At 43.4% G+C, this 27551-nt stretch overlaps 2 protein-coding genes and 3 long non-coding RNA genes across 13 annotated transcripts; 3 read left to right on the top strand and 2 right to left on the bottom strand.

The window, feature by feature from the left end:
- The first annotated feature begins 673 nt into the window (after positions 1 to 673).
- On the top strand, positions 674 to 19065 carry LOC124192684 (protein kinase C-binding protein NELL1-like). 4 transcript variants are annotated; one of them, XM_046586126.1, is made up of 17 exons: positions 674 to 1070; positions 5953 to 7458; positions 10237 to 10395; positions 10469 to 10619; positions 12068 to 12380; positions 12456 to 12611; positions 12704 to 12832; positions 13006 to 13099; positions 13525 to 13716; positions 14180 to 14302; positions 14729 to 15031; positions 15134 to 15394; positions 15516 to 15629; positions 15737 to 16101; positions 16183 to 16422; positions 16700 to 16761; positions 16986 to 19065. In XM_046586126.1, exons 2-17 carry the CDS (start codon positions 7275 to 7277, stop codon positions 17344 to 17346), a joined length of 3207 nt encoding a protein of 1068 aa, XP_046442082.1. In that variant the 5' UTR covers positions 674 to 1070; positions 5953 to 7274; the 3' UTR covers positions 17347 to 19065. The 4 variants fall into 4 exon arrangements, with proteins under 4 accessions (XP_046442082.1, XP_046442083.1, XP_046442080.1 ...); XM_046586127.1 differs by lacking the exon at positions 16986 to 19065 and adding an exon at positions 16858 to 16920; XM_046586124.1 differs by lacking the exon at positions 16700 to 16761.
- A 590-nt stretch (positions 19066 to 19655) lies between these two features.
- On the top strand, positions 19656 to 21780 carry LOC124192680. 4 transcript variants are annotated; one of them, XR_006873804.1, is made up of 5 exons: positions 19697 to 19819; positions 20082 to 20182; positions 20590 to 20737; positions 20810 to 20934; positions 21238 to 21780. It is a non-coding gene; the product is annotated as an uncharacterized LOC124192680 (long non-coding RNA). The 4 variants fall into 4 exon arrangements; XR_006873806.1 differs by lacking the exon at positions 21238 to 21780 and having other exon boundaries at positions 19656 to 19741; positions 20085 to 20182; positions 20810 to 21164; XR_006873807.1 differs by lacking the exon at positions 21238 to 21780 and having other exon boundaries at positions 19700 to 19741; positions 20810 to 21164.
- Positions 21781 to 22004: 224 nt separating this feature from the next.
- Positions 22005 to 22774, bottom strand: LOC124192682. Of its 3 annotated transcripts, none has more exons than XR_006873810.1 (3): positions 22678 to 22774; positions 22383 to 22542; positions 22005 to 22189 (listed from the first exon to the last, which is right to left on the bottom strand). It is a non-coding gene; the product is annotated as an uncharacterized LOC124192682 (long non-coding RNA). The 3 variants fall into 3 exon arrangements; XR_006873809.1 differs by having other exon boundaries at positions 22629 to 22754; XR_006873808.1 differs by having other exon boundaries at positions 22605 to 22751.
- Positions 22775 to 22981: 207 nt separating this feature from the next.
- Positions 22982 to 24109, top strand: LOC124192683. Its single transcript, XR_006873811.1, has 3 exons — positions 22982 to 23201; positions 23654 to 23983; positions 24044 to 24109. It is a non-coding gene; the product is annotated as an uncharacterized LOC124192683 (long non-coding RNA).
- Positions 24110 to 25220: 1111 nt separating this feature from the next.
- Positions 25221 to 26022, bottom strand: LOC124192532. The gene is made up of 2 exons (XM_046585892.1): positions 25763 to 26022; positions 25221 to 25701 (listed from the first exon to the last, which is right to left on the bottom strand). Exons 1-2 carry the CDS (start codon positions 26020 to 26022, stop codon positions 25356 to 25358), a joined length of 606 nt encoding a protein of 201 aa, XP_046441848.1. The 3' UTR covers positions 25221 to 25355.
- Positions 26023 to 27551: the final 1529 nt, after the last annotated feature.

Genomic DNA, 27551 nt, shown 5'->3' with positions numbered 1-27551 from the left:
CGCGGCTGTAGATATAGAATAAGCGTTGGAGTATATTTATGCATGCACGATATATACACTCCCAGGGACTGTGTACTAGCCAGAGTACTTGGGTTAGATCTATCCGACTTTGATGTCGACCGGCTTTTTTTTTTTTGTATGTTGTTGTTGTTGAATAATGGACGACTTGACTAATACACATTGGCTTAACCGCCCACAGTTGAGAGGGCGGACTTGCGACCCCCCTCCTGTTTGTATATGTTCTCCATGTGTGGGTTCGGCTGCAGCAGTTGAGCTTCTGCTGACTCAACAAAGTCACCAATTATCGAACCTAATAATGAAAAAAGAAAGAAATAAAAAGAAAGGGGGACCCAAAACATTCAAACGGATATAAAATGTAGAATAAATGTCTGAGCGGAGCCAAATATTTGGAGATGGATCGGATAGTCTCGGCATTTTTTATTTCTGCCATTATCTCGCAAAGCTTTTTACTTCGATGTCGGCCTTCTCCTCCGTATCCTTTTTTATTTTGATATACCTATACACCGTTGCTGGTTTTTACTACTACTACACACTGTATACTTACCACTACCACCACCACTACAACTACCCCACCCACCCCCCTGCCCCATTTGCCTCCTCCTTCCTTCCTTTCTCGCCCGTCCCCGGCTCTCGACCGGGCCACATCCAGTCAAGCGTCGATTGCCTGAGCGTCATCACGTCAGTCGGCACCGAGCAGCCGGGCACGAACCATACACACAACTCGAAAGAAAGAAAGCGTCGAGCGAGCAAGCAGCAGCAAGCAGAAAATTAGATTTCCATATCATATTGAGACTAAATAGTAAAAAAAACTTTCCATTTTTGTGCCTGCGAAATTTTTGATTTTGAAAAGCCCGCGCCGTTCAAAAGGAAAGAAAAAACCCTGTGCATCATCGCGCCGGAAGAATACACACATTCGTTTTTGAAATTGAACCGGCAAAGAACAAAAATTTGAAGAGTGCGCGTGTGGTTCCGCACATATTCGTCTGAGCTTGGAACCTGCAAAACAAGTGGATTATTCATTCATCTTCAGCGGAGACAATCATCAGCAGGTAAAACGCAAATTCATTCATTTCTCGAGTCAATGATTGGGAATTTTGTTGTTTGTGTGTGTGTGGGGCGGAAAAATGTTAAAAAATCAAGACGACCGCCAGCCCAGTTAATATGCGGCTGGCGGTGGTGTTGAAGGTTATGGGTTCTCGTGTGTCTTGGCGGATTTATGGCCCCGCGTTATGCAACGACTCACAGCTGCTGCTGCTGCTGATATGGCGCTCCTTTCTCAGCCGCCCATAAGTTTCTCTTTTTCTTCTTCTACTTCTTCCCCAGCAGTTCTCCAGAGAGAAAAGGTTTAAAATTAAAATCAAGTAAAAAAAAAGAAAAAAAGGGCTAGCGGTCATAGAAAACGTGTGTCTAAATTATTGTAAATTATACACGACGCCAACTATTCTTGATATCCCCGGGATTTATTTCAAACAAAACAACAAAAGCCGCTCGAAATCGTTTGTTTGTTTGTTTGTTTGTTTGTTTTTTTCAAATGAACGTTTACACTATTTAGTATACAGGGAAATAATATATGTATACTAAAAGGCTGCTGCTGCTGGCTGTGTGTGGGTGGGCGCTAAATTTGTTTCCGATTCGTGTTTTTGTGGGCGCGTATATAGTTTGTACGTTTGTACGTTCCATTCTTGGCCGCGTCTGTTGTTGTTGTCGTCGTCGTCGTGTTCCACCAGTAATGTGGCCGAGCAAATCGTCTGGAATTCGGCATGACTCTCTTCGTCTTGATGGGCTGCATGAGACTGGCGTTCGTGCTGTCGTGGGAGTCGAAAGCGCGTGGCTGATGTTGAGGGGAACAAAACAAGAAGACGGTCGGGCGACGGGCGGACGAAGGCGCAGGAGTCGAAATAAAGGATCAGCAGCAGGAGGAAAGAGAGACAGCAGACGGAATAACGGACAGACGGAGAAAAGAAGAAGAAGAAGAGGGAATGTCAGAGCAGCTCATTAGCCGCTGAGGGCGAAAAACCATTAGCCCAGTCTATCGAGTATAGATGCACAAGTCACTTTTTCTTCTCGGGCTCCTGCTGCTGCTGCTGCTGGGCGTCTATGCAACGTGTGTGCTTCATTTTCTTTGCCTCCTTTTTGGCTCCTGACGGAATGAAGGAGCTGCACGGGAAGGGAGGGAGGAGCGCCTGCCCTGTGTCGTCTTGTCGCGCCTCGTTTGAATAACGTTCACAATAAGGATCGTCGACTCTCCCTTTTCGCCCGTCTCTCTCTCCCGCCGCATACCTGAAATAGTGCCGTCTATTTCTCACCCGCTCGCGCGCGCACACACACCCCTGCCCTTTAAAACTCGTATCGGTTAATGAACGTTCAAAAACTTTTCAGTTCCAGTCGTGTGTCCTCCTCCTCCTCGTTCCAAGAAACACGCTCCCAGCACCCCACCACCACCTCACCTCACCTCCCACAACCCGTCCATTCAGCCGTTTTGGGCGACAACACGCGTTTCACGCAAACTAACCCAATCAAAAATCGTTTGCTCGACGAATCCACCTGAACTTTTTTCGGGATTTTTCGCAATTTTTTTAATTTCATTTGATTAAATTAAAAATATTTAAAAAAAATGGTGGCGTTCAATTAATAATTTCGAGTGACAACAGGCAATCCTTTCTTCTCTTACCTACAAACCCCCGTAAATGACGCAATAGTAATAAATAATAATAATAAAAAAACAAAATAGAAATAGGGAAAACAGGGGGCGCCATCGTCAGAGGTTCACTCATCCATCAAGTGCAGTCGTGTGTGTTAACCTCCCCCTCCTCTTCTATACACCAACCCAACCGCTGTACCCCGTATTTTTTATTTTTTTGTTATCCTAATCATCATTTACATGAAGAGTACTATACACACACACACAGACGTATTGTGCCCCGGTCGAAATGAAAAGGCAATAAAAAGAAAAAAGGGACAGGAGCGGGACCAAAAAGCGGACGACTAATTCTAATCGATATGACCGTGGGAGGTTGTCATGGAGACGTTATACCACTCAAAAGCAGTTGCAGCAGCAGCAGCAGCAGCAAAAGAAAAAAAGACAAAAAAAAATAAAAATAAAGCCTCGGTGGTTCTATTGTGTTGACTGACGAAAACGAACCAAGTGGTCGGACATGTAGAGTGTAAAAGAATAGAAATGCACAGAGGGGACCACCCCCGTGTGATTGTGTCACGTCCCCCCCTCAGCACAGTAGTCCCTCTACACTCTACGGGAGTATAGTACGTACACTGAGAGAGCTCTAGCTAGTAAATTGACCGGCTTTCCTATTCTTTAATTGAATCTTCTTTTAGTGGCTATATACTATACTATATGTAGTTACAGGGCGGCACAGAAAGTATCTCTCTTTCAAACAGACAAACAAACCAATTGAATTATATGAGAAAAAAGGAAAAAAGCTTTGATTCTTTTCCTTTTATTTTTAAAAAGAACTTGATCCGTATCGGAAGAGAAACGATTGCGATTGAATAAGAAATGTGCCGACAGGATTTTTGGCGGGGCGTGGTCGACCAACAGCAGCGGTCGGATGATCAATTATTAGCCGCGCCGACAACTTGAGAGATTGAGAAATTTCAAACTAGTTGGAAATCGAAGGAAAAGTAGGATTACTCTTTCCGGATGGCGAGTTGGTGGTTATTCGTCCGCCGTCTTCTTGTCTTATTTCCTTCTCTCTGCTGATGCCTTTCTGTGAAGAAGGAGACCGGTGACCGCTGCTATCGCCTCCTCAGACATTACACACGTAGACGGGGAAAAAGGCAAAAGCGCAGCACACGCGTTGAATAACAGGCCACATCACCGGCCACCAGTATCGAAGGATTGGGTGAATGGCGTGAATGGCGCGCCACCAAAGCTCGGGAGGAAGTATCCGGTACTAACACGGTCCTTCTTCAGACTTTATATCACATGATGGATTGATCTATTCTACAAGACTTTTTATTTTTGTTTTTTCTTTTTGGGGGGTTCGGACGGAAGAAGCGACGGCGGATGCGACACCCAAAACACAACGTGAAACTTGCGTGCCACTCGATCAATGATAATAACCAAACTCTGGACGCAATCAAAACTAAACTCTACACATACATACATACGTATATGTATAGATTATTTTCAAGACGTATAGGTATAGTGTGTGTCCAGCCGGAGACGGACGGGGATGACCGATATCACACGTACAACACCTACGTGCGTGATTCCTGTCCGGTTATGGAGAACAGCATCATTTCCGTTCGGCGGAATCTTTTTCCTCTTCTCTCCTTTTGGGATAGATCGTATGTACGCAAAGGAGGTGGTGGCGAGGGAAGTGGGTGGCCACATAAGGTGCTGCTGTGTTGTCACGTCAACCAATCATAAACATGGATTCAAAACGCATCCACAGTTCGATATTTAGTTGGAAGATATCGGGTTGATATGGTTTGCTGGTGTGGGTGGGTGGGAATTTTCTTTCCTTTCCACTCTGGTCAAAGAAAGAAACCATATCCGGAGCATCGAGTTTCGTTGACATCCACCAACGAATATTCGTTGAATTATTATCGGAGAATTTCCAGAAGAATTTGTATGTTTTTTTATTTGCTGCACGTATTATTGACTCGCTCGCTGGTACATATCGCCGTCCGGTTTTTATTATGGGAAGTCTCATTTTCGCTGGCAAGTTATTTCGCTCATTCTTCGAACCGAAATATGACGGCGTTATGGATTACACGCGCGGCAGAGACAGTCAATTCTGGTCAAACGGAAACAATATCACTTGTGTTTCGTGTCAGAGGAGAGAGAGAGACGAGAGACTAGAGGAGAAATCATTTTTTTTGTTTTCGAACGTTAGCAAAGCCAAGGTGCTGGTGGTGGTGGTTGGGCATTTGAGACACGATTTGAGCCAAGTCGGCGAAGCGTAACCAGACGATAGGCCAAAATAGATAGGTAGTGACAGAGAAGGGGCGAGTGCTGGTGTATATATATGAAAAGAAGAAGAAGAAGAAGAAGAAGAAGAAGAAATTGATAAAAATAACATGAAGACCGCCTTGGTGAGATGCTATTTGGCCGCGGCCGCCGACCAGTCGATCAACATATCACGCGCTCGCGCCGCCACCAACCATTTCGCCACCAAGGCTAGACATACACAACTTATTATCGGCTGCTCCATCGTTCCCGAAAAAATCTTTTTTTAAAATAACCAAAAACAACCAATTCCGTTTTTTCCTGGAAGAGATAAAAATTGATAAATTCGGGATTCATTTTATTTTTATAAAATTCTTTTTTTGGCGTCTTTTAGCACCTCGAAAAAAAAAGAGTTTTAACATCACGTGAATTAAAAAAAAGATAAAAAAAAAAAACTGAACTTGAAAAAGACTCGAATGAAACTAATACACACAGAGCCCACCCGGAAAAACCTATGGACTCTATTCGTCTAGTCGATTCGACATAGTTCTGTGACACTTGGTGCGTAGGTGAGATTCCGGGGGCCTCTCTCTCGACTCAGATGAGGTGAGCCCTGAGCGATAATAGCTGCCCGTTCCGACGCTAATGTCCCATTGGCCATCCGAAAGTAACACAATCGGAAAAGGAAAACTTTTTTTCCCCTGTGTGCAGAAGTCGTGTTCGGGTAAAAAGAAAAACGGTCTGAACACGAAAATCGGAAGAAGTTGACTTTTATGATTATGTTAGTCGCATGCCTCTGGCTCTAGAGCACCAAGCTATTTAACTAAACGAAAAACTACTTTCCCTGTAGAAATATGCCAGTGTGTGCTGTTATTATGACTAGTCTCAGGCCTAAATAATGTTTGGACATGATTCATATTAGGCTGTGTAGAGGAATGTAAAGGGCGACATTGCCGGGTCGTCGTTCAATGTTTCCCGAAAATTTATTGTTAAATCCATTTGGTGTGTGTGCGTTACAGGAAACGATGGTGCGATGGTGATGCGGCGCTACCCGATCCGCTGTCCATCATTAGCGTCGTCAAGGCGGGTGCAATTGGCAGGAGGAGCGGGAGGAGCCAAAAGAGCTGCGGCGGCAACGGCGGCAGTCACAAGGACCTGCGAGGCGGCGTTGAGTCACCACCACCACCACCACTACCACGGCTGCGGCGGCAGTGATTCTCCTTTGGCCTCAGTCTCGATTCAGACCCTCGATGCTCTTCCGCATGGCGGGAAGATGAAGCCGTTCAAGTACAAACCGCTCGGTGGCGTTTTCATCATTGGCCGCCCATTTCACGCCTGTCGAGCCTCACCAACGGTGCGCCCCGCATCCACTCTATCCTCCTCTGCGGCCGTCCAGCAGCAGCAGCAGCTGAATAATAGTCGACCCAATCAAGAGTGCCAGTGCTAAAAAGTGTGCGTGTGCCTTGCTCAATCGCCTCCAATCGAATCCGAGGTTCTCCATTGCGCTCGTTCAGAGGTTTTGTGTGGCGTGGGGTTGGTGTGGCCGCTCGTTTTTCATTCACAGACACAGACACACACACATACACACCCACCCACCGGCCAAAATGGACCAGCCGTGCGATCGAGTTCCACTACTTATTCACCGTACTCATCGTCTTCAAGACATTGTGACGTGACAGTGCGCCCCCAGCTGCCGGACGAACTCCCCGACGCCGCGGCCCTTTTGCATCAGATCGTATCCGACGAGTGTGCTGTGCTGTGCATGTGGCGCGATCAAACACGAAAAAGCGAATTCAACACCAGTTTTCCGGGGGATTATTATTCAATAAAAAATCAAATTAAATAAAAAAAGCCAATCATTCGCTCCCTTTTGGATCCTGCGCTCGGTTCCATTGTCGTCGCTCCCGTCCCGTTTGATTGAAACTCGAATTGTTCAAGTGCAAAGTGATTCAAAATCATCATCAAAGTGATCAACCATAAAAAGAAAAAGATTTTCCAAAAAGGGGGGGACCAAGTGAACACAAAAAGAGAAACTATTAGTGACGTCATTTAAATTTTTTTCCGAGAAAAAATCCTAACCCTTTCCATAAAAACCCTTGAACAAATTTTTTTGGGGTTTTTCTCACCTGGGTAAGAAAAAGAAGAAAAAAGAAAAAAAGAGAAAAATTTCATTTCTGGGTGGTTTCTTTTTTTCTTTTTTTGGTCTTCTCCGCCTCCGCCTGCGGACGTTGATTTCGTTTTTCCATTTTCTTTCCTTTTTGACGTGTGGCGGGTGTGCGCGCGTGTGTGTTGTGTCGGTGACGAACGCGCAACGCGCCGACCGGCCAGTCGACACGAGGAAATGAATTGGCCGACAAGTTCGCCGTCACTCCTCCTGGTGTTGCCGGCCTCAGCCACTACTACTACGACTACTGGTAACACGTCCAGCAGCAAACGAGTCGTCGCCTCCTCTTCAACATCTTCATGGACAGTTTGCACCACCGTCTTGACCATCGTCGTTTTGGCCGTCTTCACTCACCTTGCAGGTAAGATTACCCCACCTTATTCTCACCTTTAACCCGTCACTCCCACCAAAAAAAGAAAAATGGCGAGACTTATTTGTCTACCCCCACCCCCCACCGAGGATGGGGTAGGAAGATCAACATGGGCGTGTTCGATATGCAAATTTCTTTTCTGGCATTCCAATAAAAAAGGTGTGTCATTTTTATCGTTTGAATTTGCGGGAAATTTAAAAAAATGTAAAAAGTTATTTTTTTTTTTTCGGGTGGGCACGGGAAGGATCGTGAAACTTTGATGAGGGACCCCCCAACGCGTCCGTTATTTTTTGTCGGGTTTTCTGTTTTTGTTTGTTTGTTTTTTTCTCTCCCTCCCCCGCCCATATATCCGTTGGCTCGAGTTCATTTTCATTTTCGAGAAGAGTCTCTCTGCACAGCGCAGGTTTGTCAGCCGTTGACACCTCGGGAAAAACCGCTGGTCACGCCCCAGAAAAAAACGTTCATCTCTCTCTCCCCCCCTTTGGCTGTGGGCTGCTAATTAAACAGCTTCTGCTGTGCTACTGCTCGCCGTCTTCATGCAAACGGAAACTTTTTTAATGAAACAAAAAATAGAAATGAACCAAAGTCGACGAGGACGACCCCCCCACCGTCTGTGGCCTTTGCACGACGATGGGTCTTATCTTAGCCCGGCAAAGCAGCAGCAGCAGCTGCCGTATAGCCTTTGATGTTTACAACCGGACAAGCCTAAAAACACAAAAAAGATGAATGGTCTCAAGGACAGCTCACTCTTTTTCTCTCTAGCGCCTTCTGCACGTTTGTGTCTGTCTGTGTCCAAACTTCTTCGTCAACGAGTTTTCCAACCCCATTGCCCATCTGACCGGCTTTTCCCAGCTCGGCGTACAGTAAAGTATAGAAGACCCTTTTCTTTTGCCAAAATCATTAGTCGAGACGGTTATTTCACGTGTTATTGACACGTCTCGTGACTGTCTCAAATGAAGGAAAACACCAAAAAAGGAAATAGTCGAAACTTGGGAGTCGAGAGAATGACGCAATTTTTTCTCTGGCTTAGAATTTCTTTTTCTCGGGAGGTTTTCTTTTTTTTCTTTTGGTTCATTCAACTCTCAATCAGGATTTTTTCCCCAACTGCTTTTTTAGGTTTGTTGTTTTTTTTTTTCTCTGTGTCGGGTTGGATGTCGTGATTGTTGGACGGGATTTTCAACGGCAGTAGTGGGTAGAAACTACACGTCCAGTGAACATATCGACGTGGGCGATATCGTGCCAAGAGAGAACAAGGAGGCGGACGTCCAGCCAAAGGATCGACAACGACACACACACGCAATCCATCGTGTCTTGTGTGGACGGACGTTTTTTGCCCATTGATTTCGGTCACTACAAATGTCGTGATTGTTTTCCCCGCAGGGGGTCGACCTATTCTTTTCATTCTCTTTGACGTCTCAAAAAAACCTTTCAAAATGGACGTTTATATAACTGATGTATCAATTTAATTTGCTTTCAAGTCCTTCCCCCCCCCCCGACTGAACGAGAGAGAGAGATGGATGACATCACTAAGAAGCAGAGTCTTAAACATGTCGAGGGTTTTTCTTTCGTCTAGTTGAAGCTCTAACCTTTTTTTTTCTTTCCGCACCGCAATGTGTTTTCGATCCGGTATGTTTTGCCGCCCCGCGGTCGCTATTGACTCAAGTCGGCTGATAATAATGTTGCGAGAGGCCAACAAGAAGAAAAAGAGCCGCTTGTGTGTGTGTGTGGCATAGTCTCGAGATGACGCACTCTCCTGGGAAAAAAGGATCCACTGGAAAGAAAAGAAAAGAACAAAAATGTCCCGTTTCTTTTTGGCCCGTCGTCAAATACTTGGCGCACACAAAAACTTTTTTTTTTCCGTTAAGTGTTGCGCGCACCGCTTTTATCTGCTGATTATCTCTTTCTTCGACACCGGGCAAATAAAGTAGGTCGACTCCAAAAAGAAAGAAAAGAAAAGAAACGAAAAGGTTTTTTCTCTTTTTTGTTTTGTTTGACTTGTGTGATTGGGGAGAGTGAAAAAGACAAGTCCGTTGAAAAGGGACAAGCGACCCTATATACATTGAATCAGTCTGAATACACATCAGCCGGAAACGAGTGCACACACACACACTGGGCATTTTGAGCGTATAAAATGGTGGAGAGCTAGTTAAGAGTGGGGAAGAAAAAAAAGAAAACTATAGCGGCGAAAAAGATTGAAATCAATAAGACACACGTAAATCACGAAGAAGAGAGAGAGAAATAGGGGAGAGACCAAATAGTGTCGACACTAGCGGCCCGCACGCATCGGGGTCACGTACTGGCCTCTCTCTCTCTCTCATGCAAAGTTCTAATCTATTTCCAGTCTCTCTCTTATTTTCTTTTTAATTGCACAGTTCATCCCCCCCCCCTCCTTTTGGTTTTTTTTTTTTAGTGGGGAAAGGCCAAGGGTGTAGACAGAATTGACAGTGAAATAAAATAAATAAAACGACGTGAGAGAGAAAAAGAAGAAAAAAGTTGAAAGAGCGAGCGGCGCTGGACGCACGATGGGACTCTGGGGGGGGGGGGACGACGATCACCTTATGGCGCTGTAAATCGCGTTCATTGGAAAACTTTGCGTGTCAAACTCTTCCCCCCCACCCTTCCCGAAGAGTTGATTTGGGCTTTTGTTTTATGGCAGTTGATGATTTATCATTTCGGCATCGTCTCCATTTAAGTTGCGATGATTTCAGAAGAGGGAATCGATGAATTGATTTTGTTAATTTGTTATTTCATTGCTGAACGCGGGCGCAGAATCGACGAGTACGACGAATTCAGCCTCCGGATGGGATTGGACGGCCGGAAGAAACAGTATCGACATTCTGGACGAGTTGGCAGCCGTCCGGCTCAATTTGACGGGCGTCGAAGTTGCCCCGGGACCTTACAGCATTTCACCTGCTCTCTATTTCACAGGTGAATTAATTAGTAGTGTAGTCGAGTCTTTTTCGGAAAGAAATTTAATCCTTTTTTTTATTTTGTTGTACAGGAGACAATCGGACCATCCGACTATTGGAGACTTCCTACGCCAAGGTGATGACACTGCTCCAATCCCACCATGACATCACCTTCGTGGCTGCCGTCCGGCAGGAGCCGTACAATGTTGGCACGCTCTTCTCCCTATCCGAGGGATTCACTAGGTCGGTCTCATCCCATTCCTTAATCCCAAATTAAAACACACGTGTTAATATGGCGAGAAAGAAAGAGCCATTCAAGGTTTCCCCCCCGTAATAATAATTGGTTTTTCTGGCGCTCAACGAGGTGTTCAATACTACTCGAGTAGATACGGAGAAACAAATAAAAACTAAACTAAAAGAAGAAGAAGAAAGATTTCGAATGTGTGAACAAGACTCGTCCGGATCTCCGGAAGAGTCTTCAGTTTACAATCTCCCGACTTTGTTTGAGAGAGAAGTTGGGGACGGGCGGGAAACGAGCACCCGCGGGATCGATTGATTTAGATCTCTCATAACGTTTCGTTACGATCAACTGCGCATTCCTTCATGCCCCCACCATTTTCTTTTTCTAAGAAACAATTTTAATTTCTCTCTCTCTCCCTTTTCTTCTTCTTCTTCTTCCACTTCTCCAATGTCGTCCTCCATCCTCGTGTGTGTACACACTCAGGGAGCCCAGGGAATGGTCTAATGAAACGAACGGTGAGTATAATCTGTTGGTGTTGCACGGGGTGGTGTAGGATTTTATCCGGGCCATCGGGAGTCGGGTGGCTCACTCCGCCCCCCGACGTCATTGCGTGCACACAGGACACCATTTGGCCTTATCAGTTTTCCCTCTTTATCTTTTCCTGGTCAGCTGATCCCGTTCATCCTGTTATATTAGCAAGGAGAAGTTTCTTCTCTCTCTCTCTCTCCGACCGACCAAAAAACCCAAATGCGAAGAAGAAGAAGAGACGCGCTTCAATCCTCATCTGCTCCGTCTTGACGGGTGTCTACCGCCGCCATTGGCTGCAATAACAAACCAAATGCACACACACACACGGTATTAACCTGGACGTCATTTTCGCATAGCGCACGAGGGATTCGTTTCACACGCTCAATCGACCCCCCCCCTCCCGCCAATTAGACGTTGTAACCGCGTGCCTTTCATCATTTGGGGCTTCTTTTAGGTTCAATTTCCGGACTTGTGTTTAACTCTTGCTTCTCTCCTATTCATTCTCACGAAAGAAAAAAACAATCACCGTTCGTTCGTCGGCTCACGAGTCCGCTGAGCTGGTTCGAATTAATGGAGTGGATCTCATTCTTCTCTTGTTGGGGATGAAGAAATTGAGAATCTAGAAAGACTCCAGCCAAATAATTCACCGAAATCGATCCCCCCACCCTTCCAGCATCGCACTCTTTCCCTCCTGCCCAACTCACAGCCGAAGGGGAATTTGATTGAGGATTCCAATTTGATCCTTGCGTGATCCATTTCTCTATTTAAATGAAAGAAAAAAAAAATAGAAAATGTGTTAAAAGGTTGGCCATGCTATTTCAGCTGTGAAGACAAAAGGAATTTCTTTTCCAAAGATCCAATTAGAAATGAAATATTATCTAATCATGACTTGATTAACATTCTTTGGTCGATGCTGCTGCAGGTTTCTAGAATTGCAAAGCTCAGGCCGCAAGGATGAGATTCGGTTGCACTACAATCACCTGGGAGCGCCTCGGACCGAAACGTTCAATTTCCGGCTGGCCGACGGCGCTTGGCATCGGCTGGCCGTGACGGTCAGCGGTGGCGTCGCCTCTCTCTACGTTGATTGCCATCGAGTTGAACGACGATGGATGGCCGCCATTCCCGACACGGCCGTTACTCCGGAATCCTCGCCGCTTCCTGTCCAGGAGCAGAACAAACCCGGCAAGATGTCGCTCTGGATTGGACAGCGCGGCGATCAACATTTCCTATTCAAAGTAGGATTTTATCTTAAAACTAATAGAAGTTGCGTGGAATTAATTCCAATGGATTGCGCTTACCTCTTCATATAGGGAGCTATGCAGGACGTGAAATTAGTGGCCGGAAGTAATGGCCACCTGGTGCAATGTCCAGCGGCTGAAGCCGAATGTCCGACCTGCGGCGAGTTTCACAGTCTCCAATCGGTCGTTGCCCGACTCGAGAAATCTTTACAACATCTGACCAATAAGGTACAACATATATAGGAATATCAGCTATATTAGTCATCGACTGGTGAAATTAAAACCCTCCTCTCATCTCCTACTTTTTTCTTTCTGAAAAGTTGGAACACGCCGAAGAGCGGCTGACGCAACTGGAACAGTGCGACTGCCCGCGTTCCTGCAGTGTCAACGGGACGGTTCACGCTGACGGGTCGAGTTGGAATTCCGACTGTGAAGTGTGTTCGTGCCACGTGAGTCTCCAGTCCCACCTACATATATTTGATAACACCGCAGAAATTTGAATTGGAATCGAATGACTTACACCGCATTCTTCTTTCTTTTTCCCCTTTTCCTGATTGGTTTTCTCCTACACCTTTTTGGATGGGATTTATTTCGGTTGATCTCATCGTACGGCGCCTTTTAGAAGGGGCAAGTGACATGCAGTCCTGTTCAGTGTCCGGACACTCCGTGCCGTAATCCAGTCCAGCTGCCGGGCGAGTGCTGCCGAACATGCTTAAGTAAGTATCGGCCATATTCTCTTTGGGGTTGAAACCGGATAATCTCTCTCGGCTTTGTAAGGCTTTCATAAGAAGGACCCGGGGGGATATTTTGAGAGCGGGGTGAGTCCTTCCCCGAGTCAAGTCGTGTCCTAAAACGGGATTTCAGTGTGACATTCCCGTGCACAAGTACTATAGAAGTCCCATATTTGTTTCACCTTTCGGGTTTCCCGATGTTTTGCGACAACGAGATTAACGTGACAACAAGAGTTTTGGGGGGACATCCGACCTTGTCGATTTGATCCTTAGAAATTATACTAAACGGAACGCGTTTGGGAAGCCAATGAAAATGCCTTGCAGCAGCGCTGAATTCCATCACGAAATATTGATTATGTTGAGATGTTTCTGATAATTTTGTCCCGTTTGGTTGCTGTTGTTGCTTTTAGAGCAGTGCTACTTCCGCGGATTGAATTACGATCACGGCGAGCGGGTGAGTCCACGTCACTGCCTGGAATGTCAATGTCTCAACGGGTCGATGCAGTGCAGGCCGTTGGACCCTGAGCTCCATTGCCCGGCTCTTTCCTGCCCGCCGTCCGAGCAATTCACCGTGGCCAACGAGTGCTGCCAGCAATGCCCAGGTAAACTCAATCATTCTCTCGCGAATTCTAATCTTCCCTTTTGAAGATACAAATTCAAAAACAAAATTCAAAAAAAAAGACAACGACAAATTCTCGCCATTCCGTTCGTTTTCTATAGGATTAAACTGAACGGAATCACGAAATGATTAAACAAACAAAAAAAAACAGAAAAAAAAAGATTCAAGAAATGATTTTCCTTACTAACAATCGAATTTTATTTTTTTTTTCTTTCCTTTTCCTCATGTGAATCACCCCGATCCTGAACTCTCGCACATGGCACATTGACGCACTCGTGATTCCTTATCTCCTTATTTTTTTTGACCCCGTCCTAATTTTCGCTTCGTTCCACCTGGCCATCATCAAAATGGTGCGTGCGTGGATGGGTTGTTATATGACAAATCACGAAAAAACAAACAAACAAAAAACGAACACGCCAAACAAAATAAAATCTTAAAAAAAAAAGGAGTGGATTATTGCGCCTCTGCGAATCGCGTTTGTCACGCTCGTGCGCAGTGCATCAACCTGCAGACAACCTACGCCTGCCACTGTTCGCCCGGCTACACCGGTGACGGCAAACATTGTTCTGGTACGTATTTGCACAATGAAAAAAAAAAACAGCTCCCTGATTCACACCACAAGGGCTAGCGGTGTGTAGAATCCGCACGATCTCCAATCACTAGCTAAAACAAAACAAAAATCCATCACTTCTTTATTTTTGGTTTGGCCTTTTTTTATTCTTCTTCCGCACTTGATCATCTTCAAATTTAACCCATTTTCATTCCTCTGATGACTTCTTGGTGTCTTTTGGGTTCGTTCTTCTTCGTTGAACAAAGCACGGTGTTTCATTTTTTAGTTTTAATTGCATAATTGACATCATATTTTATGACGTGGTATTTTGACGAATGACAACTGTGAATGGCGCACGACATCATTTTTTTTTTGCCGCATGACTTTTTTTTTGTTCTGTCCGTCTGATGTTTGTCATTAAAAAGAAAATTATTTTGGCATTTAGATATTAACGAATGTGACACGGAAGGTGGTCCGGGAGGTCACCGCTGCGGTGCCAATACGGTTTGTGTCAATACGGCCGGCTCTTATCGTTGCGACTGTCTGCCGGGCTACTACCACCTTGGATCGGGTCCAGGATCTGCCGTCGACGTCCATCACAACGGCACCGAGTGCGTCGAGTACGATGAATGCGCTAACAAACTGGACAACGACTGCCATCCGACGCTGGCCACATGCCTCAACACGCCCGGCTCCTATCAGTGCGCCTGTCGCCCGGGTTACCGAGGAAACGGAATCGAATGCGAACGTAATTTGAATAGATTTGTGGAGTCTCTGAGCGTCTTGATGAAACGAAATCGCAACCATTCTGACGAAATTCCCCCACTTTTTGGTTTGCCACTTTTTACAGCCGTGTGTGATCGACCGTGCCAGAATGGCGGTCGATGCGTCGGTCCCAACCAGTGCTCTTGTCGCCGAGGTTTCGAGGGCGACTATTGCGAGATGGACGTGAACGAGTGCGAGCGGACGGGCAACAAAACGACGGGCCATCAGTGCCACTTGAATTCCGAATGCCGTAACATGCCCGGATGGTATGCCTGCGCCTGCAAGCCAGGATTCCGCTCGCCACGACAGGATATCCTGGACACCTTCCTCGGCGCTCTCTGTCAAGGTTCGTTACCCCGCCCAGCCTTTTTCCTTTTTATTTTATTATTTTCCAAGAGATCTGGCAGCCATCACTTTTCTTTGTAATAACGCGCTCTTCTTTTTTCTTCTTCTTCTTCTTGGAACAGATATAGACGAGTGTGCCGAAGGGTTGCACAGTTGCCACGGTAACACTCAGTGCCTCAACACGATCGGCAGCTACGAGTGCCGTTGTCCGCCCACCAATCCCAATTGCAGCTTAGGTATGGAATTATTTGCATAATATCAAAAGACACTTGACATTTCTTTTTTTTTTGTGGGGCAATTACTTGATCGAGATGATCATTTTTCTTTGATTTCTTTGATTTAGTTTGCCACACGGAAGAGGGTGTCCGCCAAAGTGGCGAGACGTGGATTTCTTACGAGAGTCCTTGCGTCAGCTGCCAGTGTCGGGAGGGCGTCGTGACCTGCTCCAAATTGCCTTGCCATTGCACTTCTACTTCTTCTTCTTCTTCTCCGCCCGCATCCTCCTCTTCTTCATCCGACGACTTGGAAGCGACAGCCAAATTCGGCCTTCACCGGAATCAAACCGTCGTTCATCATCCCAATTCCGAACTGTGTTGTCCGCAGTGCCGGGCTAGCAAGTCGCAGCAATGCCGGCACCAAGAGAAATCGGATGTCATTTTCGATTCCGGACAGCGATGGATTTACCAGTGCCAAAGCTGCGAGTGTCTGGTAAATTGATTGAATTCCATTTCTAAGTTGGGCGATCAGCTCATCTGTCATTTTTGGTTTTGTTTTAAAAATCTATTGTAGCATGGAGAGACGGATTGCTGGCCGATGGAATGCCCTCCCGTCTACTGTAGTCATCCAATTCGTCTTCCGGGTGATTGCTGCCTACGTTGTCCGGACAGCGATCCGTGCAGCGCCGTTGAAGATTCGTTTACGACAAGTCAATCGGGTGAACCCCTCGGGTGTCACCATCTTGGTCGAAATTATACTCAAGGAGCCGAATGGGCTGCCGGATTAGACGGTTGCAACAACTGCAAATGCAAGGTGCGTGAATGTTTCGCTTTAGTGTTTAAACTGCTCCATTAAAAAACTTAACACTTTGGAGTAAATTGCACACCTTGAACAATTAATAAAATCCTACACCTTGGGAAGCACAAATAACCAAACCCTAAATAATAACTCAACTATTTAATGAAAAAAACTAAAGAAACACTAAACAAGAGATTGTGAATGAAGTTGAGAAAGTAGCTTGTTGTCCCACTAACAAATGGAATATTTTTGTGTTTTGTTGACGCTCGATTGTTTGATCCGGCGATAACAGGAGCCGATGTGCCAACGAATGTTGGGCCGCAGTCACAGCGCTGCTCCCGCTCATACTAATCGGTAATGTTTAATCTGATCTTCTACCTTTCTCATCTAACACGCTGCACACACTCTTTCTTCTCTCTATCCTTCTGTCCATCTCTATCGATCTCGTAGGCCTAAAACGAGGTTTGCATGTCTCAATATGGGCACCAACTTTTGATGATGAGCCTCATAAATGAAAAACAAAAAAACCAAATTCTAAAATTTTTTCCTACCATTGATTACTATTGAAACACATCCAGAATGGAAAGGTTTGCTGTCAGTATGATACTCGCTGCGCTCAGCAGCGCTTGGTGGTGGATCTCGAGCACAGCACAGCTGTCCAGCACCGCCACAGACATAATCACCAGCCGCAACAACAACGACGAATCGGATCGTCCAATCGAATCCACCGCGCCTCACCGACGGCAGACGATGCGGTCGAGCCGAAGAAAAAGGGTGGCGACACCTTCCAGGGCACATCATCGATTAAAACAGCGACATCGGAGGCGACCACGAGAAGCGGCGGATCGCGCATTACGACGGCTAAGACGGCGGGCCATCGAATGTCTAGATCGGCCCGGCTGGTCCGCTCTAGCAGCAACGCGGACAAGAACGACGTAAAATCATTGCCACCGCCACCAGCACGACAGTCAACCATAATCCCATCTGCTACCAACTCTAGTCCTTCTAGTGCGACGACGACGAAAGACGGCGGCAGCAACACGCCGCTCTCCGGTTCAACGAAAAGTCAACATGTTCCAGGAGAATCGGCAGGAGCGCAGGCCTTCTTGGTGGATTCTGGAGTCACCTCAACCAAAATTGTTAGTCAACAGCAACCAGAGTCATCGGGTCCCACTTAGTTTATGTACCAGTACCGGTACGCAAGTCTTAACATGAACGCTGGTACGTAGTTGAAGTATACATATAAATGTTATCATCCTCCTCCTCCTATTATTCTGCTCTTGTTAATTTTTGTTTTGTTTTCATACCCCCCTAATTCTCCTGTCCTTTGCTCATATCCGAGTTTTTCTTGGGTCAAAACAGCTCTCTATTCTTTTGTTTGTTTCTCTCTTCTACTTGCCTTTCTCGTCCCAGCTGAATCAAAAAGAAAGCGAAAAGCTTTTCAAGCATCCACGAGGGCCAAAAAGAAAAACATAAAAAAATTCTAATGTTGATCGTTTCAAAACCCTGTCCTCTTTTTTGTTGCACCTCTAAAAACACACACACACACTCACTTGTTTGATTATTTTTTCTCCTTTTTGAATGGCCCGCCCATGGTTTGGTTTTCTCTTTTTTTCCTCGTGTAACATTTGTTGTACAGTCGAAGTGATTACTATAATTAACTATATCCCGTAAAAAAAAAAAACTATCTTGCGCTCCACACACACATAACACACTGAACTTGGTTGACTTATTGCTCGTTTCATAATTGGCGCCGAATTTTTTTTTCTCTTGGTAGCCATTTTTGTACATAACTAGTCATAAAAAAAAAGAAATAATCCTAGACTTTGGAAACATAATTATTTAAATAACGCAAAAAATAATATCGTTTTTTGGTATACACTTGTGTGCGAGAGAAAAAGAAATGAAACAGAAACTTGCCAGGGCAGGGCCAAATTATGATTAAATTAAGCTGATATGATGTTGTTGTCTTTATGAGATTATTGTACTGCAACCCAAAAATTGAATGTAATCTATACAACTTAATCTATACAACTTGCCCCACAACCCCCCCTATGTTATATCCCTACCTATTTGTGCTGTTTATTATCCTTACAATATTGCCACCAACTAGTCTGATCATCGAGGAGTTGATGGTGACGACGGTGACCTCCTCCAGTATGCCTGTGTGAGTGTGTGTATTTGTATAAGTGACATAATAGAACATTTTGATACCAGCAGGGACGTGGTGAAACATGTCAAGAAACAAAATATTCGTCATCTGTGCCGTTAAATCTGATCAAATTTATTAAAATATCTTTTTTTATTTCAATTTCTCCAACAGTGTGTGTGTGTGTGTCCAGCGAAATGATGATGGAAAATTACTTTGCATTTTTTTTTTTTTTTGTTTTTCTTTTGTTTGATATATGATTGTTCTTTTTTCATCGCATTAATTGCCTCTCACTGTGTCTCCGTCTCCGGTCCTCGGCCCTAAACGTCTACTCCTCTCTTAATTTTGTCCGTTTATTTGTTTTTTGAACAGACTGTTGTTAAATAACTATCTATCTATACCTCTTCCTCTGCCCTGCCCGTGCACGAATCGCGTTTGTCTGTCCTGAACTATTTTGTCACTATGTTATTGGATTCAGCAATAATATTACACTGATGATTACAAGCGGATTGATTTCAAACCAGTTTCTTTTTTTATCGTCTTACGAACTGTCGTGCAGGTCATGTAATAATAAATCTATAACGCACGAATTTTATTATTTTATACGTTTTGATAATTGGAAGAATATTCCTTCGGGTAGGGAATTCTTATGGATTTGTTTCCTTCTGCAGATTCCTAGGATACTGTTGTAACTCACTATTCGCTACTCGAGTTACCAAAACTTTTTCCTTCAAATTGTAATAATTCAGTGTTCAGTGTATATATTGCGCATTGTAGTTGCGCTTTTGTAGATAGTAGACGTAACCAGAGCCATTTGACGTAATTTTTGAAAACGCTTTAAAACGACGATTCTAGATGTCGCTATGTCGACTACTTGTAAGCCAAAAGCCGGTGAGCCGATGTTCAAAGTTTGCAAAATTCAATCACGCAATCACAAGATTTATGTGTTAAATATTAAATTTCAATCTAATAAATAAAAAGGTTATTTTTTGCAAAGGATTGTATAAGTACTTGTCTCTATCGACTAGGCCTATCTATTATCTAATCATTTATTCAAAATGATTGCAGAGAACCAGAGATGCCAGATGCGGACGTTTTGAATTGTTTAAAACTGAAAATGGCAATGTTGTGGCTTGAATGTTACTTTCAAGATGGCTGCTGCCTGAATAATGGACCATTGTTCCGGTTTGTAGAATATATTTCCGCTTCATGTTTTTGCTATGCAAACCAGTTAAAATGTAACAGCTGAACTTTATTGTGCAGGTACCTGTTCTTGTGAAATATTATGTTGAATGCCAAATATTTAGAGACTAGGTTAGAAAATTTAGGCTGGATGCCTAGATTTTTCCAAGATTAAGTGATTGATGTAATTATGTTGATAAAGTTTTTAACTGCAAGTCCATTCGTTTAAACTAATTGTTTTCAATGTTGGTATAGCTTATTATCTTTTTATTATTATTATCTTTATTATCTTTTTGTAATGTCACATGAGACTTTGTTGCACAATATTAATTGATTTTTTTAGTAGGATTAACAGCCAGGTAAAGTCTGGGCTTTCTTCATTGCCATCCAAATTGGTTTCATCACATGGAGAACTTCACAACAATTCAAGTTGTAACCACCAGGGTAAAGAAATAGTTAATTTAGGAGAGTACTTTCCTCTGTTGCAGAATTTTTGGTTAAGCATTGCAATGAGCATGCTGTTTGGGTGCATTCGGTTGATTGCAATCCGTGATGCTTTCCGTTCGATTCGGCAATCCCGATTCAATTAATCCTTGTGTTTTGGGTGGGTTGGAAGCCAGTGTCAACTACTCAACTCCGTGGATGAATTCTATTGGAAATGCAAAGACAATATTGCTACTCTAGTTGTAGCAATGGAAGGAGTGTAGTGTTGATACTAGAATATTTTAATGGTATAGGTCTTTCAATATTCTAAATTTAGTTCAGATCGATTACAATTTTATAACCTCACAGGCGAAAAGATGGTTTTCCAGAATGTTTTATCAAAACCTTCCTTTTTGTTTGACTGTTAGTTTTTTCTAGGTTTCCAAGTCCCTCCTCTTGCCTGTGCAAGTGATAATGAATTCATTCAATAATTCAACTATCAAGTATTGAAAGGAGAATTTTTTAGCAATGGAAGTCCCTGGTCACGAGGATTAAATTTGTGCGTTTATTGTTAAGGTACTATTTAATGTTAATATTACTCTCAATAACTACAGTATTACAGTTATAATTTTTGCTTTTTCCCCACAGGACTTGGTGATAATGGTATGCATCAGTCTGCTGCATGCAGTCTATGGATCTGGTGTTATGCTAAAATGTAGACTCAAGACCTGAGGGCTGAGGTGGAACTGCAAGAAGACTTAAGCAATTTAATTGTAATAATATTGAATAATTTTTCCCAAAAAGGAAGCTTTAGGTTTAAGTCGTTTAAGACTAGAGAGAGAGTAAATCCCTTTGTTTCACTTTAGTAGAATTACATTCTACTTGATTTAATTTTCAAAAAAAATTTTTTTTTTTTTTTTTACATTGTAACTTCTTGCTTACTTTAGACTTCTTTGTAAAACTTCTTGTATTAAAATAATTTTCTGAGTGTTGGTAAATTCAACTTCTTCAGTCCTGTTAGTGTGTTGCAACATTAGAAATATGTTCCTCAATAGTAATTTCAGTTTGTAAAATAGGTTTAACAGCCAGGTGAAATTTCTTCTTCATTGCTGTATAAAACAACAAATGGTTTTTGGTTACGGTCAGCCGGTTCAAGGTGTCGTTAAATCAAGTTCAGCTGTTGCATGGAGTATGTGATTGCCGGCGTTATCCTGAAGTGTGTTGGTGTTCTGTCAAAAATTGTTCTGCTTGTTTGTAATTAGAGTATTGTTTGAAGTAGTCTATGATGTAGAAAGTGCATATCTGGGCTCCTTCTTGTCTGTCCCTAACTAACTAACATCAGCTGGTGGTTACTGGTCATTCACCCGCTGTGAAATCAGGAGGGATGAGGAGGGTTTTAGTTGAATGGGCACTTGGAAGGGGTATGATATGATCTGGTATCTGATTAAAACTTTTTGAGAGTTATGAGTGTAACCCGGAAGTCTACTACGATTAATTGCTCCCTAGCAAACTGGCCTTTGCTATATTTCCATAATAATTTTAATAAGACTGTTGATAGTTATACTATATTCATAAAATCTTTAAAACACAATAAAATATACATATATTGCTTAAATTTACCAACTGATTTATCATCCACTTTTTCTTCTGTTGTTATTTTTTTTTTCATAACATATTGCAGCAACAAACTAAATTAAATACAATACCCAATTACCCATATGATTTAATTTGAAAACAGTAGACCTTTGGTATGGAACAGATTCTTTTGATCTAGCAATTGTCGATTGCATCCCTCGTTCACTCCTGAACACTACGATCATGTAAGTTCGAGTTAACCAAATGCTCAATTGCCTCAATGGTGTACTGCATGGATGAGATTTAAGTGGCAGAGATGGAAGAGCTTTGACATAACACACAAATTAACGAACAACACATTGAGCAGCAGCAGCAGCTTTAAGCATACCTTTTCACCATCTTTTATTAGGTAGCATCTCCATTACCAGCCTCAACTTCAATGGCCATCGAAAACTACAGAGAAAAAAAAAGATTTATTACAAGTAAGGCAAAGTGCAGATGACAGGAATAAATTTAAAAGTTAAAGAGATATCTTAAGGTAGCAGTATATACAATATTTTGTCAACAATCTGGAATCACTTACAGATGCCATAGACAAGGCACATAAACAAATGTCAAGCTGCCTTCTCATTGTGAAGCATTATACCTTTGGGATTTCGTCTGTTGTGGTGTGTGATGCTGCAGTGGTTACCAACCAACCAACCAAGGACACCAGCAGCAGGAACAGCTTTAAGCACACCTTTCACCATCTCCTCATTAGGCATCATCTCCATCATAACAGCCTGAACATCAATGGCCATCGAAACCTACAGAGGAAAAGAAATAAGATTAATCACAAGTAAGGCAAAGTGCAGAATGACAGGAATACAGTTAAAAGTTAAAAAGGTGATACGTAAATGTAGCAGTATAAGATATTTCGTCAACAATCTGGAATCACTAACAGATGTAGAAGCATGTAGAAGCACTCCTCATTGTAGAAGCATTATATTTATATCTTAGGGATTTCGTCTGTTGTGATTGTGAGGTGTGATCTGAGGGGCGGCTTTTTAGTGGAGACGACATAAAAATTTGGAGGGGAGAATATTAAGTGATTATCAAAGTTACTTGCCTCTTTTGTTAGTTCTTTTAATTGAGTCTTTGAGTGTCAAGTGTTGACGAGCGGACATTGTTTTCATGTTACTGTCAAACGTTTCTTTTTTTTTACGCTAGACGGCATAGCTTTTTATCATTTCCCGCTCAGTTTAGTATATTTTTCACATCTCTTAAGAATTTCTCGCTGCTACTACAAGGAAATTTTATGTGGCAGCTGTCAGTTTCTGCTTCAGCAACAAAGCTCACTTGTTAGTTAATCCTAATCATGTGCTTTTTTGGCTACTTCCGGTTTTCTTATTTCAGTTGGTAGTTCAGTAAATATTCATTCGACGCACAAAAGAACAACATATTCGTGATCCTCGTCAAATTTGTGGTAACGTTCATGTTTTTTTTTGTACGTACGCGTACTTCCGGTTTCGAGAATTATCCTGACAGCAGAACTCCACTACGCGACAATCGTAGAGTTTGAAAATCGTTAGAGTTCATTGTCAGACATTTAAAATATTTAAAATTTAATGGAGTTCTATTGTCGAACATGAAATTAATTAAAGAATTTATTGGAATTCTATTGTCGCGTAGTGGAGTTCTACTGTCGGACACTGGAGTTCTATTGTCGGGTAATTTTAATAATATTTAAAAAAGGAGTTCTTATGTCTTTGAAGTTCTACTGTGATACTGTCGCATACAACAAAATTTTTAAAAACTATATAAAATATTGGGGTTCTGTTGTCGGTGGAGTTCTTCTGTCTTTGGAGTGCTTCTGTCTTTGGAGTTCTACTGTGTTTAAGTTACAAGTGTTCTACTATAATTATTATTTAATAAAAGTGGCATAGGGAAAGCTGCTGGTGTTTATGCTCATTTGATTCATTTCGTGCCAGCTACTGAAAGCCGAAAGGCATGTCGAATTCAATTGAGCTGCTGCGTGCTCCCGTGCTGTCTCCCTGTCTGGAATCAACTATTAAGCAATCCAGCCGTTGCGTTCAGTCATTTGAACAGGAATCTAATGGCTGTCAGTAGGTGGCTGTCAAAAGTTGGCTGAAATGTCCACCAGGTAGGGCTAGTGTCTCCAGGGACTCACGGCTACCATTTTGTTCCTAGACGCAGCAGAAATGGGTTGCTGGTCGTGACGTTTCTCAAGATGAAAATTAATGAAAGGTATTTATTGTTAATTTCCTATTGTTATTGGATTTAAAATTTTGATGTGAAAATTTACAGGTGATTTGGCATGTAGAAACCACTTTGCCAAATCATTCAACTCAGACTTGGAAAGTTGGAAGTGCCTGTACATTGCCGAAATGGCGTGCCTCGTGTGTCTCGCTGCCTGTTCTTAGGCGTACGTCTCATCCCATGCAACAGTAAAAAGTAATTATTTTGATCAAATGTCTTGCAAAAGTACTACAGATTTAGTTAACATGACTAGAGAGTAGACCAATTTGCTCCGCTACTATAGAAACTCTTTGTATTCTTTTGTCATAACAAGTGTGTACATAGTTGTGTTTCTCGAAAATAATTTTCTTTTCTTAAATAGGTCTAACAAACACTTCTTAAACGCTGTTGGTTACCTTGTTGCAGCCAAATGGTGAAAGGTGTGACGAAGACAGATTGAACCATTGTATGCAGCATGCGGTTGCAGTGTTATCCAGAACTAGAAGTTGCTGTGCTGTTGTAGCTGAGCTGTTCCATGCTGTGCGGTTGTAGCTGAGCTGTTCCATTCATGACTTAAAAATTTTTGTGTTTTCATCCGTGTCCATATTTTGTGTTGCTGAGTTATAAGTGTGATCTGTTGTCTTTTGAGTTTTCATTCAATCATGCAGTATACGACTGAGGCAACCTGATCAATATCAAGTTTGACACAGTCGAGAACTGCTAGATTAAACAAGCTTTCTGCGCCAAACAAATAATAACTTGCATATAACTTGCATCATGTTATTATCGCGGTAGAGAAAGCAACAGGCCCCCCCTCCTGGGGGCCACAGGAAAAATGTGTAAAATTATAAATTTTGTATAAATTTTTGTTATAAATAAAATTTGTATATAATAAAATTTTCAAATGGAATTTTTCGCGACAATTTTTTAATAGTAACGTGTAAGGGGAATTTTTTTAAATTTTTTTTCAAAAACAAAAGTCTGGACTTAGCAGAAATAATGGGTGGTGAACTTTGGATTTTTTTCAAGAAAAATTGTTTGTTGGACTTTGAATTTAATGATAGAAACAAATTTATTAAAAGGAAAAAGTTTATTAAAATGTAAAACATAACAAGTTTGACTTTTTATTGTTGTGTTTTGCAAGATCAATTGTTTAGAGTTTATATGGCACTCGGAAATATTTTCTCACATCACGAAATTATCAGCAGGAGGAAAGGTACTTCAGGAGAATATAGAGACATAGACGTGATTTATCGATCAATCTTGTATTTCAGCAATCTTTCAACACATCCAGTGAAATACTTCAGAACTTCGATAGGTCGGTGCAACATAAGTAGTGGTGACAAAATCAGGAGAATTGCTGGTGTAATACAAATGAACTTCAGATGGTAGTAGTTTGGAGCAGGATAATACTTAAATTCCTCGATGTAGTATACCAGGCAGCGTACGTGATTGTGTTATAGGCGGCTCCTTCGGTGTAGTACTTGCCGGCTGCGGTGTTGTAGCTAGGTGTAGCGTAGGTCGTGGTGTAGTAGACTGGAGCATCAGTGTAGTATTTCAGTTCAACGTAGCACGAAAGAGCAGCTTCTGTGTAGTACGTCGGGACAGCGTAATACTTAGCCGCCTCAGTTGTGGTTGTGTAGATCGGGGCAGAGTAGTACTTTGCCGCTTCGGTGTAGTATTCGATTGTTTTGGTGGAGTTATCAGCAGGAGCCTCGGTGTAGCAGCTGAGAACAGAGAAGTAGTTAGGAGCGTCGGTGCAGTAAGTAGCTGAGAACAGAGTAATACTTGGGAGCCTCGGTGTAGTCGGATGGGGCGGCATGCGTTGTCATGTAGTACTCCGTGGCCTTGGTGGTGTAGTAACTCGGGGCAGAGTAATACTTCAGGGTGTCCGTGTAGTGGCTCGGGGCAGCGTAAGTTGTGGTATCAAACTCCGGTGCTTTAGTGGTGTAGTACTTGAAGACCTCGGTGCAGGAACTCGTCGGTGCGTAAGTTGTGTAGGAAGGCGGCGGCGTTATGGTTTGATATCCGCCATACCAAGAAGACATCGCTACACCAGCGGTCGATCCAGCCATCAACGATACAACACCCAACAGGAACACGACGCTATAGATGACTAAACATGAAATAATATTTAATATTAATGTTTAAATTTAACAGGCATATTAACGAATAGAAAAAATAGAATTGATACAAAATTCGAAAAATTAAGAATATTTACCCATAATTGCGAATCGGTTACACGATGAGGAATGCAGTTGGTGACAGATAGGGCACTGCAGTTCGGGCACGACTTCTTTTTTTTAGACGACTCCTTTTACGCACAGTAATACTTCGGGACGTAGGAGCAGTAGCTCGGGGCAGCTTAGGTTGTAGTGTAGTAATTGAGCGATTCAGTGTTGTAGTAATGCGGGGCCTCGGTGTAGTAGGCAGGGGCAGCATACGTTGTTGCATAATAGGCGGCTTCTTCGCTGTAGTACTTGGGGGCTGCGGTGTAGCGTAGGTCATGGTGTAGTGAACTGGAGCATCAGTGTAGTATTTCGGTTCAACGCAGCACGAAAGAGCAGCTTCTGTGTAGTACGTCGGGACAGCGTAATACTTGGCCGCCTCAGTTGTGGTTGTGTAGATCGGGGCAGAGTAGTACTTTGCCGCTTCGGTGTAGTAATCAGCGGGAGCCTCGGTGTAGCAGCTGGGAACAGAGTAGTATTTAGGAAAATCGGTGCAATAAGTAGATTAGAACAGAGTTATACTTAGGAGCCTCGGTGTAGGAGCCTCGGTGTATGAGCCTTGGAGGATGGGCAGCATGCGTAGTCATCCTCCGTCGCCTTGGTGGTGTAGTAACTCGGGGCACAGTAATACTTCAGGGCATCAGTGTAATGGCTCGGGGCAGCGTAAGAGTAGTACTTTGCCTCTTCGGTGGAGTAATCAACGGGAGCCTCGATGGAGTAATCAGCGGGAGCCTCGGTGGAGTAATCAGCGGGAGCCTCGGTGGAGTAATCAGCGGGAGCCTCGGTGGAGTAATCAGCGGGAGCCTCGGTGGAGTAATCAGCGGGAGCCTCGGTGGAGTAATCAGCGGGAGCCTCGGTGGAGTAATCAGCGGGAGCCTCGGTGGAGTAATCAGCGGGAGCCTCGGTGGAGTAATCAGCGGGAGCCTCGGTGGAGTAATCAGCGAGAGCCTCGGTGGAGTAATCAGCGGGAGCCTCGGTGTAGCAGCTGGGAACAGAGTAATTAGGAAAATCAGTGCAATAAGTAGCTGAGAACAGAGTAATACTTAGGAGCCTCGATGTAGTAGGATGGGGCAGCATGCATAGTCATACTCCGTCGCCTTGGTGGTTTAGTAACTCGGGGCAGAGTAATACTTCACGTCGTCAGTGTAGTGGCTCGGAGCAGCTTAAGTTGTGGCATAAAACTCCGGTGCCTAAGTGGTGTAGTACTTGGAGGTGCAGTAACCGACTGTTTTGTATGTTGTCGTGTAACAAGGCGGCGGCGTTGCGGTTTGGTATTCTCCATAGCAGGGAGACATCGGTACACCAATGGTCGACCCAGCCGAGTACGATACAACACACAACAGCAGCAC

The sequence above is a fragment of the Daphnia pulex genome, chromosome 4 (assembly GCF_021134715.1).
Source record: "Daphnia pulex isolate KAP4 chromosome 4, ASM2113471v1".
In the NCBI taxonomy this organism is placed as follows: Eukaryota; Metazoa; Arthropoda; class Branchiopoda; order Diplostraca; family Daphniidae; genus Daphnia; species Daphnia pulex.
This window is presented reverse-complemented; position numbering and strand designations above follow the sequence as displayed.